Below are 18,483 nucleotides of genomic sequence, written 5' to 3'. Positions count from 1 at the left end.
TTTTGTACATGTATGTGCTAAGAACTGCTAAAAATTCTTATACAAATGCACATCAGAGTAGTACAAAAATAAAGTAAAGCAAATAGTGCTGGGTAATAATACATTTATAAATGTGGCACAGTCATTAAAATGTGTTTATACAAAGTTTCCAAATTTAAACTCCAAGAAAATTCACTTTACTAAAGAGGTAAAAAAGAAACAAAAAAGGCCCATTTTAATGTATTATATAGTTAATGCAGTAAAAACATGCAAAACAAATACAACAAAACAAAACCATAAAGGTTCCCAGTTAAATTACTTTTTAGTTGGTCTGCCCTCAACTAGGAGCAGACTATTCCTAACCAAGAGAAGACCTGCAACAAGACCAGATTTCCCAAAAGCCACAGCCTCCAGGAGACAGGCAGGAGAGACATGGCCAATGTGGATTTGCCACACACAGTCTTTCCAATTTCGACAACCATCCCCTGTCAGTGTCCTTATAAATACACTGTACAGCCCCCTGTCAGTGCCCCGTGTCCCTCTGCTACAAGCTCTTATGACTAAGCCCCCTGGCCATCTACATGTCTCATTGTATTCCCATGCTGGACCCTAGCCACTGAAATGTAGTGTAGAGGCTGGAAGGTGAAGCGATACCTGCTGTACCGCCCCTTTGTAAATTCACTGGTTCTTGCGGTCTGGGTGCTCTGATGTGGATATGGCAGCGACAAACTTGCTCTCTTAGTGTCCTTCTGCTGTCTGCTGGCTGTCTCGAGGCTACTCAATCAAGCATGATGCAGAGCAGCCTGGTGGGGTTTGGCTCGAGGCTTCAGGTATATACAGCCCTGATACATGGATAACAACAAAAAGCCTGCTGGTAATGGGAAAGTTCTACTGCAGCAACAGTTTTCAGACTGAAGACATGTGTCACTTGTGATAAACCTCCAGCTAGAGAAACAGAATGTTTCGCTGTTGATCTCAATAGAAACATAGAATGTGACGGCAGATAAGAACCATTCGGCCCATCTAGTCTGCCCAGTTTTCTAAATACTTTCATTAGTCCCTGGCCTTATCTTATAGTTAGGATAGCCTTATGCCTATCCCACGCATGCTTAAACTCCTTTACTGTGTTAACCTCTACCACTTCAGCTGGAAGGCTATTCCATGCATCCACTACCCTCTCAGTAAAGGAATACTTCCTGATATTTTTAAACCTTTGTCCCTTTTAAACCTTTGTCCCAATGATTGACCCTAGACCCCCAAGCTAAATTTAACTGTGCATAGAGGTTGTCACTAGGTGTCCTAGATATGATTTTTCCACCTGATCCCTTAATGTTTAACCCTTGGAGTGCCTGTGCACTGTGCTGACTATCATCTATCTAATTTCTATTGATGGGAGTAAAGTAGAATACCCCTATCAATCCCAAACACACACTATAGCTCATACCCCCCCACCCCCTACACACACACAGTACAGCCCCAATGTCTATCCCCTCACACACACTACAGCCACAATCCATGTCCATCTAAATACACCCTACAACTCCTATCACTCTAAAAACACACTAATCCCCTGCTCACATTAGCACCCCCACCTGCAATCTTCGGACCTCCACATATGCATCCCTATAAGCAGCCTCCCCCCTTACACACACCACCACCACCATACAAAACCCCCCAAAAATCATCCCGATAAACATACAACACAACAAGAAGTCCACACACACACACACCCCAACAACTAACCTAGTTGCATTCATAAATACAATGAAATTCAACAAGCTATTCTCATTCAATCTTTCAATCACAAACATTCAAACTTTTTGGGATATATATAACACACAAGATGCAGTGCACTCACTCATTCACTGAACATCAGTTTCAAAGCTCACATAATGTAAGAGTTTTTAAGAACACCTGCCCTAGGCAAAAATAATGGGGGGTTAGTTACAGTAGAAGATAATACATGCATAACTTGCTACAACACCAAAGTACCCCATTGTTCGCAGGTCCTATCCTAGCAATCTAATGTTGGCTCTTATGAGACTAATCCACTTTAAGCATTTCCCAAGTAAGTGGATTAATCTCATAAGAGCAGGTTGCTAGTATAGGACCTGCCAAGAATGGGGTACATTGTTGTTGTGGCATATATGATTATATACTGTAACTAAACCCCTATTAATTTTTACCTAGATCATATATATATATATATATGCAATGGGGGCGGGGGGACATTGAGGAAAGGTGCCTTGGGTTAGCAATAGCAAGGATGGTAAATATGAGCCTGCCGGCAACCAAGAGTGTATCATTCTGGTGTATAGATACTCTTCTCCCAAAATGTCTTATGTCCAGCAGAGATTTATAGAATGCGTAGTTTAATCTCAAACAGCAGTTGTACTCTACATATAGGATGAGTGGAACTGGTATAAAAACTGATATCAATCATATACTAACTACAATCATTTTACACAAAACATGGTTCAATATTGAGTGTGAAGCTATCAGCAGTGCCCTTACTTAGTGTCTCTGCCCTTTCTTTGGAACAACCTTAGACACAATTAACACAAGAGACTCTTCATTCCTTGCTGCCTGTTTCACAGCTTAGGCAGGCTCAGAGCGACAGTGATTTTTACAACGCTGCCTTAGTTCTAGGCCACCATAAAAACTGAGAGTTGTAATAATGCCAAGTTGTGATGGTGATTAGTGTGACCCTTAAAAATAAATATTTTGGCATTTTACCACAAATCTTTTTATTTCGTTTTTTGGTACTAGGGACTTGTTACCATGGTAGTAACTAATCATGTACCTGGAGCTTATGTTTTTTTACGCTCCCAAATTGTTAGACTTGGATATAAGCCTCACTCTTCCTTTCATGTAAGAATTGTAATGGAAGACTTTTATACACGATAAATGTTTGCAGTATTTCCTATGTTGATAAGTGCATTTCTTTGTGGTCATATTGTGCAAGCATAAGCTTTAAAAAATCATGCCACAGTGAACATTATATTAACTTCAGTGAAGTGCATTCCTTGAAGTTTAAGACTGGAAACTTTCTAACACATCAGTTAGATGATCAGCTTACATGTTGTGCATACACATGATAAATTGATTGGGCTATTTTTAAATCAGTAGGAATACTGCTGCTGAGTTAGCATTGAATTAGGATTAAAGGGATACTGTAGGCATTTAAACTACTTTCGCTTAAATAAGTAATTTTAAATTTAACTGACTGTGACGGACTGCCTGGTACCCCGACTGGTTACCTCTGTCAAGCTCGCTTCCTAACTCTCCTCCGGGACACAAATCCTTCAGCTTGGCTGGGGTCTCTCCATCGCTTCACGCCCTGGAACAAGTGATTAAAGGACCACTCTAGTGCCAGGAAAACACTCGTTTTCCTGGCACTATAGTGCCCTGAGGGTGCCCCCACCCTCAGGGTCCCCCTCCAGCCCGGCTCTGGAAAGGGGAAAAGGGTTAAAACTTACCTTTTTCCTGCGCTGGGCGGGGAGCTCTCCTCCTCCTCTCCGCCTCCATTCCGCCCCGTCGGCTGAATGCGCACGCTCGGCAAGAGCTGCACGCGCATTCAGCCGGTCGCATAGGAAAGCATTTACAATGCTTTCCTATGGACGCTTGCGTGCTCTCACTGTGATTTTCACAGTGAGAATCACGCAAGCGCCTCTAGCGGCTGTCAATGAGACAGCCACTAGAGGCTTTGGGGGAAGGCTTAACCAATTTATAAACATAGCAGTTTCTCTGAAACTGCTAGGTTTATAAAAAAATTGGGTTAACCCTAGCTGGACCTGGCACCCAGACCACTTCATTAAGCTGAAGTGGTCTGGGTGCCTAGAGTGGTCCTTTAAGCTCTCCTGCAGAGAGTATAGCTGATCCACCCAGACTGAGTGAAGGGTGTAAAGGAATTGGTTTATTATGTCCAAGTTGCCTCCTTATATACACAACACTCAGCAGGGGGTCTCCACACAATACAAGCCTCTCCCAAAGATCTCTGTGCCTGGGATATAATTGAGTTAAAGACCGGTAAGCCAATTATCTCCCAGGAACAGAGGGGCGCAACCAAAAATATAAAACCTAAAAATACACCAAAATATCATAAAAATATACAATAACCTCACAAGTAATACATCCCCAAATAGCACTGATCTGAGCATCTATGTTTTCCAAATAGCGCTCAGATCTATGCAGTGTAGGGGAAACCACACCATGTTAAAGTTCTGACAGGCCACACACGTGGTCCTATGCCTAAAATGGTTCCAGAGCGTTTGGTGCTTTGGCCAATCAACTTTCAGGATCTCCTGCGAACGAAATATGGGGTGCTCCATCTGGCTCTTTGTCTGGGAACTGCACGATCACTTCATGCCAAAAACAGTTCCATAAAATTGGCAGCTAAGTGCTGCTGAGGTGGCCGGGACCCACAAAGTCCTCATGCCGAGTTTAGTTCCATAACGATCTCTGCTACGTGTCACGGCAAGGGTGCATAATTTAGTATTAAACTATGAAATATTATACTTTAATGTAATTTGTGTAGTAAATGGCACAAATTACAGAGATGCTATTGCTGAGGTCAACAGGGGTTACATCTTTTGAAGCTGGAACCCCCACAGAGGTCAGATGACAGAAGGGGTAGTATGAATGGCAGAAGTTGTACTTTGAAAAACCTAAGTGAGTAATTAGGACTTCTGTATTTTATCCTTTTTGTTTTTATCTGTTGTTGGTGTAAATAATTTATTATATATTGTTATATGCACTGTGACTATTTTTGCTCATAATAAACATTAATTTATTAAGTTCTACCTTTGTCTGGTTAAGAATCACGTTACCTGAAGAGACTAGTTAGTATTTTTGTAATTCCGTGAATATTGTACTAAGTAATATTTGGTGGGTTTTATTGTTGATTTACCTGGGGGATCAAGGCACCCCATTTATAAATTGTCTTGGTGGTGGCAGCGTTAAAATAGTAATTGTTATATTATGTTTAAGTGTGGGTGGTGTTAAAAAGGGGGATTTTGTCATTATTTCCGGTCTAGTGCAGACAAATAGTGTACTTTAACCCTTTCACCACCATAACTACGTCACGCACACTCTTGGAGTAGGGTGCGTTCGTGACACTAAGTACTGCTGAGGACAATTCATGGGTTTCTTCATTCAAATGGCCGCCAGGGAGCTAGTGTTTTCGTTCCTTTCAAATGAAGGGAAAGTGCCGAACCAGAGGCACCCTGGGAAAGCTGCTAATGGCGGCTGGGCAGGGTTAACTCCTGAACAGGGTATTTGTATATGGTGCATAGTCCTTGGGCAGGAGGTTAGCTAGCAGGCTACTCCAGGAGTTTGTGGCATAGACACGTTTGCCACACTGACTGTGCAATAAAGGAAGTTTAAACATTAAGTTTCTCTTTACAGGACATATTTAAGAAGGATGTGTAAGTTACACACAGGGAGGTGTGGCTAGGCCTGCATAAACAAAGTGACTTAACTCCGAAATGTCTGAGAACTGAGCTGTGAGACTGCTGTTTCATTAAGCTGAAGTTGCTTTGGTGGCTATAGTATAGTATCCCTTAAAATATCATCTGGTCATCTCCAACACATGTTTTAACTATGCATTAAATGTACTTATAAATTTATATCTAACAGTAGTGTTAGGAATCCAGAGTTATGGTCTAAATAATTTGTGTATTACATTTACAAAGGGTTTGAAGAATACCTTTGCTGAACATTTCCTAACAGTATCAATTAATTCTTGCATTACTAGGTCCACACATTTCAGTGCTGGTCCTTTCAGTTTCACAATTTGTTTCTTCACTATTGCTTCAAATGCCATATCTGGAGTGAACAGTCCAGTTCTGAGAGAGAAAATAAAACATTAGAAATCTTTTGTAAAATTATTGCTCAAAGAAGTAAAAGTAATGAGGCTGCAAATTACAGAATTAAATGGGAGGGGAGTCATGCTGACATCATAAGACAAAATATGGGGAAATAAATGTATAACCCTGTGGTTCCTTTTTTAACATTCTGCTTAATTTTTTCACAATTGTTTGTTTAACTACTAGACTATTTAAGGCAAACATTAAAAAACAAAACGGAATACCACTTGTTACCTCAATATGATACCTGTACTACTTTGTGACAACAGTGCATTAAAGATCAATAATTGAATCCATTAGGTAAAGGTTTTACTGAGTAAAGGTGAATGCTGTGCGCAACTATGTACATAAAGAGTTACTGCAACTTTAAGCTTAAAGTTTATTTTTTATTTATTCTAGAATTCCATCAACGTGTGGAATTGATTTCTCTTACCACAGTCCAAAGTGAGAAAGGTTTGGGCTCATTTATCAAAAATATAGCAACTTATACATTCACTGTTCTATTGCTGCTCTTTTTCTGACCTCTACTGATAAATTGAAAGAACTGCAATGCAAGTCATTTTCAAATGAGTTGCTGGAGTTTCCAGTTTTGTTATCAAACATACCTGCTGCATTTGAAGTCTGTAGTATACAAAATGCAGTCCTTTATTTCTTAAAGGTAATAACCAATTTCCAAATCAAATGCACAAAAGAAGCTAGACTGCAAACTAAGCAGAATGCTTACTTCTTTCTAAAGAACAATGTAGGTACTTAAACTTTCATAACTCTGTAACAGCATAATGACACCACATGCATGCAAGGCTTACTTCGCTAGGGTAAGCACCATGGGAGTTTTTTTGCGTTTGTTATTTTTAATTTAATTTTTATAGGTTGCTAAATCAATTTAACCTAAATATCAAATCCTAAATACTTTATATTTGTATTCAAATGCAAACTTGAAAACGTAGGCCTAAAATATCAACAATGTTGGTAACTGGATGTATATGAATTTTAATGTTTTGGTTTGTTGTTGTTGTTTTCATTCTTCTGTCAGATTACAGGCAAGAATAATCAACACAGAAAACACGGATTTAAAATTAGGGATAGGAAAGACAAATGAACCCTGCATCAACGTCTGCCTCGCACACCTATGACTGCAGATGATAAAAGTGATATCCCAGATATCAATATAATAAACTGAGAATTCACCTGATTCCATGAATATTTTTGATTGCATAGCTAATTTCCTTCCGAAGGTCCTTTTCTTCAAATTCCATCTGAAAAAAATATAAAAATATATACTATTGACACTTAAGGCCACTTAAATGTATACTGCTGAGTTATATGTGACAAGCAACAGAAAGTAAAGTGAATCAGAATTCTAAACACACTTACATTTAGGCTATAACATTACTCTTTGATATGTGAAAAGGCCCCTATATCATAAATTGTTATATTTTATTTATATAAACATATTTTCCTACATTACTAAATGGCCTAATAGTTTAACATTTCCATATTAAGTGGTTACTCTCTCCTAGAATAAAGCAGAAGAAACTCTGTGACTTGGCCATAAAGTAACACTATAGTGTAAGAAAAACATGTTTGTATTCCTAACACTATAGTATTAGGCTTATTAGGCTCCCCGGCCCCCTCAGATCACTCTGAAAAGGTTTTAAAACTTACCTTTTCCCCACGCCCACCAGCCCCGCCTCCATGGCTGCAATTATCAGTCTTGACTGGAAAGCCAATCCAGTGCTTTCCCGTGGCAAAACGTCAATCTGCACCAATCAGCATCTCCTCATATTGATGTATTGAATCAATGTGTCTCTATGGGGATCGTTAAGATTCGGCAACACTGAACTAGAATACACCTCTAGTTGGTGTCCAAGTGACTACCACAATAGGTATTCATAGATAGCAATGTAACCACTGCCTTTTGAAATTTATAGTATACTATACTATATATACTATAGTGCTGGGAATACAATTTTGTATTCTTAGCTTATAGTTTCCCTTTAATCTGTAGTGATTCTGGTGACTATAGTGTTTCAACAAAGTGTTATTTGCCTGTAATTCTGTCCCAATTTTGGTTTTCAAAAGTATTTATTATGACTAAATTTTCTAGATTTAAACATCAGCTTATTCTTCTTTCTTTTGTATATATGCTCCAAGCTATTTTAGTTATTTTTCTAGTCACTTTTATTAAGAAAGATAGGTCTAGGTCTTTAATACATTATATTTTAGTTAGCTTTTAACTCTTTGCTATATATCTATTTCATGTCATATTTTGTTTTTATAGCACCTTATTCCACATTTTTCATTTACACCAATTAATAGACATCATATGATTAATTAGCTCAGTGCTATAAATACACACGACTACCTTTATATTTTAGGAAAGATTATGGCTCTGAGGAACAGAAAAATTGCACTGCTGAGTTGACTTACCCTCTAAAAAACACTGTTACCACTCACATCCTGGAGTTCTGTCTGTTTTGTTTTTTTCCTTCCCCTTAGCCTGTCAATCATGATGTCCCTACTACTGCAGTGAGGAGAACCAATGTGACTAGAAATGTATCCTGCTACAGAGTGAACTTGGCCTTGGCATGGGATCTAAGGTGAGCTTATCCTTTATCTCTTTATATTTATTTACAGAAGGACAAGGCCAGTAAGGGTTACAACAACCAAAATACTTTTTTAATAAAACACTGTTTTTGGTTGGAATAACAATTTCAATGACTAACTAAATAATTTGGAGTGAATATTCACTCGTGATTATAGAGCGCACGCTCTACAATTTGTTTTTATTATTTATTATAGTGGATTAATTGCGTTAACCAATGGATCCCGATTTGCAGCACTTTGCAAGATATCTTGTGATTTTTAAGTGTCTTGGGAATAGTGCAGTCTTTTGGCATTTTATTGGATGTTTGGCACCAAGGGCTAAAAGTTTTGCTAATAAATAGTTCTTGATTCCATAGAAAACAAAACAAATTCAAAGTCCAAGCCCCAGAATGCTATTCTTCATTCAAAATATCTTACTTTATTAAGTGTAAATGTTAAAGGAACATGAAACAAACAAATAATTATGTATGTGGTGGGAAAAAAGGTGTGGATTAAAACCCCTTCCACCTGAATTAAGTGGATAGTTAATACATTGCTAAACACAAATACACACACCAGTCAAGCCATAAGACTTGCTTTTCCCACAGAAATCTCACTTTAACAGTGCTCTCACTACTGCAAGCGATTCTGGGTAGGTGTATGCAAATTAGCTCAACAAAGAACCACATGTTTGCCTCATTTCCACTTTATACATGGATTCCTTGGAGTATGTGTCTGCTGTATACAACAGCTTTGAAAGGCAACTCAGGAAGAGGAGCAAAGCCATTGAACCACTGATGGATAGCTGTTTCGTTGTCGATGCAACTCATCAGCATGAGGTTGGTTACTGGCTTGCAATGGAGAGCTTGGCATTACCTGTAAAGTACATACCTAAAGAGTTGTGATGGGGAAAAAAGTGTGGATAAAAATGTGGTTCTTTGTTGAGCTCATTTGCACACGCCTACCTAGAAACCCTAGAAAGAGAGATTTCTGTGGGAAAATCAAGTCTTATGGCTTGGTATATATATATATATATATATATATATATATATATATATATATATATATATATATATATATATATATATATATATATATATATATATGAAGAAAGGCACACCATGGGCTTTTTGAAGAAAGTTATTTGTACTTATTTAAAACACACGGGTTACAGCAAATCAATGTTTCAGTCCATCCTGATGAAAGTCCTATGATGGACTAAAACGTTGATTTGATGTAACCCGTGTGTTATGAATAAAGACAAATAACTTTCTTCAAAAAGCCCAGCGTGTGCCTTTCTTCATGGAAATTTATGTTGATTTGGCTGAAAGAGCACCGTGGCACTAAAACTACAAATGTGAGTGCAGGATCGTGGATTATATATATATACACACACATATATACACACACACACACAAATTAAAAAATGATTTTATGACCCTCCTAGGTGGTATATATTCCTCATTCTTGGTACCTCTACCAGTAAAGTATCTTCGCTGCCCAGAAGAGTGCAGCTCTAAGAAGAACTATCTCAGATGTCCCACTTGGAATCTTCTGAAGCCACTCCCATGACTTGGAGGGCACAGCCCAAGTGCTCCTATCACAACTGGGAAATCTACTGCCTTCAATTTCCACATCCTTTCTAGCTTTACTTTCAGTCCTTAGTGTGTCCACCTTCTCATGTTCCTTCTTCCTGGTGTTAATGTCACTGGGTATTGCCACATCCACCACCACTGAACTCTCCTTTTCTTTGTCTGCCACCACAATGGCAGGCTGGTTGACCACTACTTGCTTATCTGTCTGGATCTGATAGTCCCACAGGACCTTAGTCCTCTTATTCTCAAATATCCTTTGTGGTATCTCCCATCAGGAATCGGCAGGTCATGTCCATATTCTGTGCAGATATTTCAGTACACAATCCCAGCAACTTTGTTGTGCTTCACAGTGTATGCTGGACCTGCTAACATCCTGCACCCAGCTACTATGTGCTGGATTGTCTCAGAGGCCTCTTTGCACCGTCTGTACCTTGAATGTTGCTTGGTTTGGTAGACCCCTGCTTCTACTGATCTGGTGGTGTCTGTTCCTGTGCTGCTAGGATTAGTGCATCAGTGCGGTCTTTCAGTTCTGCCTCTTTCAACCACTGGTAGGATTATGTCCACTATCTACTATCTAGGTGGTGGTACACCCCATGGAGAGGTTTGTCTTACCATGGAATCTCCTCCTTTTCTGCATCCTCTATCTGTTGTTGTCTCAGGCTTTCCCTTAGCCTTAGCAGTTCATCTTTGGGAACCATCTTTGTGATGTACTTGTGGATGTTCTGTGTTTCATCCAAGACTGTGGCCTTGATCTGGTCCCAACTCCTTCCTTCTGGCTGGTGTACAGTATCTGGGTGCTGGATTATGTTATATATATTGCTGTTTACTTGGACTGTTGTGTCATTTGTTAAGATTCTATTATTAAATGTTTTTAAACTCATCTTTAAACTAGTGACGGAGAGTATGTGTCAGGGTTTCTTTGCTGTTTTAAACAGCAACCCTTTTCTGTTTCAGTGATTGAGTTTCAGCTGCAATCACTATGAGCTCCTTCTGCTTGTTGCCATGGTTACTCACCTGTGAGTAGTAATCAATGCTGCTGCTAATCAGTTCTGCCTATTTAAGCAGCTAAGCCCAGAACCTCCTTGCCCTTGCGTGGTTTCCTGTTCCCCAGAAGTCTCCTTGTTCCTGTGTTTCCTGTTTGCTCCTGGTTCCTGACTCCGGCCTTGTTCCTGACTCCGCTGCTCTCCGTGCTCCTGATCCTGGCTTGTCTGACTACCCGCTCTGGTGACTGACCCCTGCTTGATTCCTGGACTTTGCTTTTGTTATTTATTTGTTATTTATTAATAAAGGTGTGTTTGCATCTACTTCTGTCTCTGTCTGGTTCCTGGTCCCTGACATTACGCAAGGGCCATGAATACAGATGGTACAGGCAAGACACCTATACCTAACCTATTTACCCGGTGGGACCAGCAGAACCACCATTTGGACCAGTATGCCCATCTGGATCCAGTACCCGGCCAGCCTGCGATTGCGGCCGCCTCTGCCTCACTTCCTGTTCTAGCATCGGTTGTAGCCTCCAAACCTGTAGCGGCTAGAGAAATGACTGGGTCTGTCCCGCTCCCTCAGTATTTTGGGGGCAACCCAGCACAGTGCAGAGAATTTATAAATCAGGTTAAAGGATACCTTGAAAACCTGCCCCAGGCATTTCCTACAGACAGTGACAAAGTTCACTTCATGATTTCTTTGCTGTCTGAAAAGGCCCTAGCTTGGGCAAAACCTCTCTGGGAGGCAGAGAAGCCTATTATTTACAATTACCCTGAATTTGTTGCATCCTTCAAAAGGGTTTTTGATATTCCAGCTCGCTCCACCCCTACTGCCGAACTACTCATGTCTAATGCTCAGGGCACAAAAACTATTGTCGAGTATGCCAGTGAATTCCGTACCATGGCAGCAGAAGGTGGCTGGAACAACGAGACTCTCGTGGCTGCCTTTGCACAGGGTCTCTCCGATGTGTTTAAAAATGAGATTGCAGCCAGAGAATTACCTAAAGATCTCGAGGAACTGATATCATTTGTCACCCTCATTGACATCAGACTCCGAGAGAGATCCTCATCCAAGGAGCGCCTGCGGAGGCCTCTTGTAAATTTGGCACCGAGCTTTTCTTGCCCACCCGAACCTCCCTCACCTCCCATGCCTCCTGGTCCTGAGTCCTCTGTCTGTGTGGAGCCAAGGCGGTTAGGCTTCTCACGCCTCTCGGTCGAGGAGAGAGCCTTTAGGAGGAGGGAGGGTCTGTGCCTATACTGCGGACACCACGGTCACATGCTAGTTTTGCCCGATTCGTCCGGCAAAGGGCCCGCACCCAAGATACTGTCAGGGGCAGATCTTGGGTGGTCTTTCTGCAGACCCAGAGATATGTGTGCGCAAACCCTTGGTGCCTATTATCCTCTCCTGGCCTGATTCATCCATTGAAACCCGGGCATTTCTTGATTCTGGGGCCGCAGGCTTGTTTATAGATTGTGCATTTGCAGCAAAGCACTCTATACCCTTACAGTCTCGCAACTTCCCACTAGCCTTCGAAGCCATCGATGGCAGACCAATACAGCCAACCCACGTGACCCAAGAAACCGTGCCCATATCTCTGGCTGTAGGGGCTCTACATCATGAGACGATCCAATTCCAGGTCATTTCCTCTCCATATTACCAGGTTGTTTTGGGATACCCTTGGTTACAGAAGCATAACCCCACAATTGATTGGCGCAAAGCTGAGATATTATCATGGTCCCAGCAATGCACATTGTCCTGTCTCCAGAAACCGGTCAAAGTTTTGGGCGCATGTTCTGCCTCTTCCTTACCCGCTGAGTACCAAGAATTCCAAGATGTATTTGACAAAGGTCAAGCCAGCGTTCTGCCACCACACCGTCCGTATGACTGTGGTATCGAACTCCAACCGGGTACCAATCCTCCCCGGGGCCGGATTTACCCACTGTCTGTAGCAGAGAATCGAGCCATGGAGGAGTATGTTACCGATGCACTGTCTAAGGGTTTTATTCGGAAGTCATCTTCTCCTGCCGGGGCTGGCTTTTTCTTTGTAAAGAAAAAAGATGGCGAGTTGAGACCCTGTATCGACTATAGGGGTCTCAATCGCATTACTATTAAGAATGCCTACCCCATTCCATTAATCACTGAGTTTTTGACCGCCTCAAGGGAGCAACGGTCTTTACCAAACTTGATCTGAGAGGGGCATATAATCTCGTCCGGATAAAAGAGGACCACGAATGGAAAACCGCATTTAACACCAGGAGCGGCCATTACGAATACCTAGTAATGCCCTTTGGTCTTTGCAATGCTCCGGCGGTTTTCCAAGAATTTATAAATGACGTCCTGCGAGATATGCTGCAGCAATGTGTGGTGGTTTATCTTGATGATATTCTGATCCATTCCACATCTCTCGAGAACCATCACGCAGACGTTTCTCGTGTTCTACAGAGACTTAGAGAAAATAATCTATTCTGTAAATTGGAGAAATGTGAGTTTCACTGCAAACAGGTCACATTCTTGGGATATGTTATCTCAGATGCTGGATTCTCTATGGATCCGGAGAATCTTTCGGCTGTACTAAAATGGCCTCGACCTACGGGTCTTCGCTCTATACAACGTTTTCTGGGCTTCGCCAATTATTATCGGAAGTTCATACGCAACTTTTCTTCCTTGGTTAAACCTCTCACGGACATGACCAGGAGAGATGCTGATCCACAGCATTGGTCACAGGAAGCCATTACTGCCTTTGAGTCTCTCAAAGTCGCCTTTGCTGCTGCTCCTATACTGGCACACCCTAACCCTGCCTTACCATTCATTCTTGAGGTCGATGCGTCTGAGACAGGAGTAGGTGCCCTCCTGTCTCAACATCCTAACCCAGAGAGCTCCAGGCATCCGTGCGGGTATTTCTCGAGGAAATTGAACCCGGCGGAATGCAATTACCAAATTGGTGATAGAGAACTTCTAGCCATAATTTTAGCTCTCAAAGAATGGAGGCACCTTCTTGAGGGTACTTCAGTGCCAATCCTCATCCTCACAGACCACAAGAATCTTACATATCTTTCTGAAGCTAAGCGACTTTCCCCCCGGCAAGCTAGATGGGCTCTCTTCCTATCAAGATTCAATTATGTGGTTTCTTACTTGCCCGGTACTAAAAACATTCGGGCTGATGCCTTGTCTCGACAGTTCTCCCCTCCATCTAGAGAGGAGATAACCCCTACTCCTGTGATTCCTCCGGACCATATACTGGCAACCATCCGTACTAACCTCACCTCACCCCTAGGCGAGGAGATTCTGGCTGCACAAAGTAATGCTCCTCCAGAGAAACCTAATGGCCGTTGTTTTGTACCTATTAACCTCCGTACGAAACTATTGAGTACATACCACGACCCCAAAGCAGCTGGACATCCAGGCAAAAACCAGTTAATCTGGTCCGTCTCCAGGCAATTTTGGTGGCCTAGTCTCCGTTCGGATGTCACCGCTTTTGTAGCTGCCTGTCCTGTGTGCGCTCAAAATAAAACCCCACGACGCCCTCCAGTGGGTCTCCTGCAAACCATACCTAATGGTGAACGACCCTGGACCCACTTGTCCATGGATTTTATCGTAGATCTTCCGGTCTCCCGTGGCAATACAGTCGTTCTCATGGTTGTTGACCGATTCTCGAAGATGTCGCATTGCATTCCCTTGAAAAAACTACCAACTTCCCAGGAACTTGCAACAATTTTTGCTCGGGAGATCTTTCGTTTGCATGGGTTACCCACAGTGATAGTCTCAGATAGGGGTAGCCAGTTCGTGTCCAGATTTTGGAGAGCTTTTTGTACGCAAATGGGAATTCAGCTTTCCTTCTCCTCGGCCTACCACCCGCAATCCAATGGTGCAGCGGAACAAGCTAACCAAACACTGGAACAGTTTCTGCGTTGCTACATTTCTGACCACCAGAACAACTGGTCTGATCTGCTACCCTGGGTGGAGTTTGCCCACAATAGTGCGATTAATGCCTCCTCCCGGCTATCCCCATTCCTGGCAAACTATGGGTTTCAACCGTCCATGTTACCTGATACGTTCTTGCCACAGGGGATACCAGCATTGGAGGAACATCTCAGGGAACTCCGTTCCACTTGGGTGCAGGTTCAGAATTCTTTGCAACGCGCAATGCAGAACTACAAACTCCAGGCCGACCGCAGACGCCTTCCTGCACCTACCTATCAGGTCGGAGAGAGGGTCTGGCTGTCTTCCCGCAACCTACGCCTCCGTGTTCCCTCACAAAAACTGGCACCCCGATACGTTGGGCCATTTCGTATACTTCGAAGGGTCAACCCTGTAGCTTACACACTTGACCTTCCTGCTAACATGCGCATCTCAAATGTTTTACATGTTTCCCTCTTGAAACCGTTGGTTTGTAATCGCTACACCACCTCAGTGCCACGTCCACGTCCTGTTCTGATTGACAATCATGAGGAATATGAAATACGCAGCATCATTGACTCACGGGTCTTCAGAGGACAGATCCAATACTTGGTGCACTGGAAAGGATACGGTCCAGAGGAACGCTCCTGGGTTCCAGCCTCTGATGTCCATGCACCATCCCTCCTTCGTTCCTATCACGCCCGCTTCCCCATGAAGCCCGGACCCACCAACAGAGATGGGGGGAGTCGTTGAGGGGGGAGGTACTGTCAGGGTTTCTTTGCTGTTTTAAACAGCAACCCTTTTCTGTTTCAGTGATTGAGTTTCAGCTGCAATCACTATGAGCTCCTTCTGCTTGTTGCCACGGTTACTCACCTGTGAGTAGTAATCAATGCTGCTGCTAATCAGTTCTGCCTATTTAAGCAGCTAAGCCCAGAACCTCCTTGCCCTTGCGTGGTTTCCTGTTCCCCAGAAGTCTCCTTGTTCCTGTGTTTCCTGTTTGCTCCTGGTTCCTGACTCCGGCCTTGTTCCTGACTCCGCTGCTCTCCGTGCTCCTGATCCTGGCTTGTCTGACTACCCGCTCTGGTGACTGACCCCTGCTTGATTCCTGGACTTTGCTTTTGTTATTTATTTGTTATTTATTAATAAAGGTGTGTTTGCATCTACTTCTGTCTCTGTCTGGTTCCTGGTCCCTGACAGTATGCTCACTCAACGATAATGTGCTCTATGCAAAGTATTGTGTCTGTAAAAATTCCACAAAACACATCTTTTATACGTGAAGTAGTTTAGTGCACATGATAATGTCACTGGTTAAGTGGTTTAGAAGTCACATGCCTTTAAGGAATAATCAAAGCAAATCTCACCTTTACTAACTCAAACGGGAAACGCTCGTGGAAAATACGATTGATTTTGGCACCACCAGAGAGCTCCAGGGTATCCACCTGATCTCCAGATCCTTCAATCCTTTTCTCAAAGTCCACTGCAAAATGCTGGACCATTCTTTAATATAATTGATTAACAAAAAAGCAAAATAATTTTATATTAAAAAGTGAGTTTAAAGAGCACTGCTGAACAATTACCACATTTTCTGAAAAATTGCAATGTTTTACAATGCAGGGTAAAAATGATAGGACCACTGCATCCAGATCGCTTCTTTGAGATGAAGTAGTCCGGGTAACTATAGTGTTCCTTTAATTTACTGCCATGCATGGGATTAAGCCTCAGAGGCAAGGATTATGACCTTTGATGTCTAAAGATCACATCGATGTTGCCATCTTTATATAATAAAATAATAGAGTAATAGGTAATCACCCTTATGGCCTCAGATGTGGTTCACTCACTGTCTCTGCAGTAAGAATGTCTAGGGATAATTTCCTATTAGTGCCACATCTTGCATGTATAGTCAGAATAATACTGAACAATTTGTCAGTGCCTGCTGTGCTTGTCTTTGAAAAATGACATACAATCAGTGTGGACTCCTTTCACTTAAAAAAAATAAGCACGGAAATATTATGGAGGCACACAATTGTGTTTATATTTTTATCCATTAATAACCAAGTTTTACATTACATATTTCTGTATAGCTTAGTTAATCTTCCCCTTTTAACATAGTATTCTACTCCCTCTTTACAGCAAATTCGTTGTGACATCCATCCATTATAATTTGGTTATTCTATTGGCTTGTATACTGTTACAGTTTATCATTACGTTATCATTACTATATACCTTTTACCATCTTACAATATAAGGAGATCTGCAATTTTAACCATATCATTATACTGGAAATTGTTTTAATTTTGCTTCATGGTGGACAAACCAACTATACATCACACAGTGTCATTATGTGGTTATGTGGTTACGGTGTCCTCTGCCCTTCCGTTTATTTCCCCCCCTGCTCCCACCCCTCCTCTTTTCTCTTTCTCCCCTGCTCCTCTCCACCTGCCTAGGGTGTCAATGGGGTCCCCCCACCCATTCTTCTTACCTGTCTCGGCAGCCTCCTGGTCTGAGGTACAGGCTCACTGACTCTCCACTGCTTTCTTAGGCTTTAGGTGCGGTTGCCGGATTTGTCCAGCAGGTGGCGTCTGGAGCTCCTGTGAACATGGGAGCCATAGGGACCTCTCAGGATTCAGTTTCCTGGGTTTCTGCTTCAATTTTGGTGCTGCTGAATGCTCTCGGGGTGCCTTCAGGTGAGTCCAATTTTCCTTTGTTGTCCGGGTTGGGGGTGTCAGCGCTAGGCGGGTTTCTATCTCGGTTGTGGGGTCTTCTTTCCCAGTGGGAGATGGGTGAGCTGGCGCAGGGTCCCCAGGGGTTGGATAGTCAGCTGCGCTCTGTGTGCTCCCCTTCTGTCCCGGTGGCGGGTTCGCTGGCGAGTGGGGTGGTAAGCTCTGTTACAAGCCCGGCAGTTGGTGGCAGGTTAACGGTTCCCTCAGCAGGGCCAGCGCCCCCCGTGGAGCAACCCTGCGGATTTAGATGATCCTATGGGTGTCGCGGACATGGTGAAAGGGGCAGCGTATATCTGCTTATCTCGCCCCCTGGGCTTGCATCTGTAGCCGGAAATTAGGGAAAATATCTGGAAATGAAAATTTGTCAAGATTTTTTCCCTGTTGCCCTTGGAGAATGCTCCTCCCCTGGGGGACAAGGATGGGAAGGATTCAGATAAAGATAAGGAGACATTATGCTATAGGAAGATTCCCAAGACTTCTGGGAACTGGGTGCGGGCATTCTCCATTTTGGCGAGTGTGATTGAGGGGAAGGCTAACATTGCTTAGTGTTGTTCTGTTATCAGGAAACATATGGAACGCTTGTCGTACTTATGGTGATCTGGGTTGGTGGTGGTATGAAGAGCAATTTCGTTGGCGGCTCGCGGTCCGCCCCTCCATATCGTGAAATCATATGGACATTGGCCTCTGGCTCTCCATCAGGACTCAACAGGGTTGTCGTCCTTTCTCGGGGGGTCCTTTACCGGCTCCGCCTCTTTGGCCACGCATCAACGGCTGGGCTATTGTTGGAAATTCAACAACAGTCACTGCAAGTGGGGAGCATCGTGCTGGTTTAAAAACTAATGCTCCTACTGCGGA

The 18,483-nt window shown here is 42.6% G+C and overlaps 1 protein-coding gene across 2 annotated transcripts in view; it reads right to left on the bottom strand.

Moving 5' to 3' along the window:
• Positions 1-18,483, bottom strand: part of DNM3 (dynamin 3) — a 404,911-nt gene that overhangs the window by 327,361 nt on the left and 59,067 nt on the right. For both annotated transcript variants that reach the window (XM_063426168.1, XM_063426167.1), the window contains exons 8-10: positions 16,270-16,405; positions 7,035-7,102; positions 5,687-5,825 (exon numbers count right to left, since the gene is read on the bottom strand). In XM_063426168.1, coding sequence (XP_063282238.1) covers positions 5,687-5,825; positions 7,035-7,102; positions 16,270-16,405 — 343 coding nt within the window. The remainder of the gene's footprint in view (positions 1-5,686; positions 5,826-7,034; positions 7,103-16,269; positions 16,406-18,483) is intronic.

The sequence above is a fragment of the Pelobates fuscus genome, chromosome 7 (assembly GCF_036172605.1).
Source record: "Pelobates fuscus isolate aPelFus1 chromosome 7, aPelFus1.pri, whole genome shotgun sequence".
In the NCBI taxonomy this organism is placed as follows: domain Eukaryota; kingdom Metazoa; phylum Chordata; class Amphibia; order Anura; family Pelobatidae; genus Pelobates; species Pelobates fuscus.
This window is presented reverse-complemented; position numbering and strand designations above follow the sequence as displayed.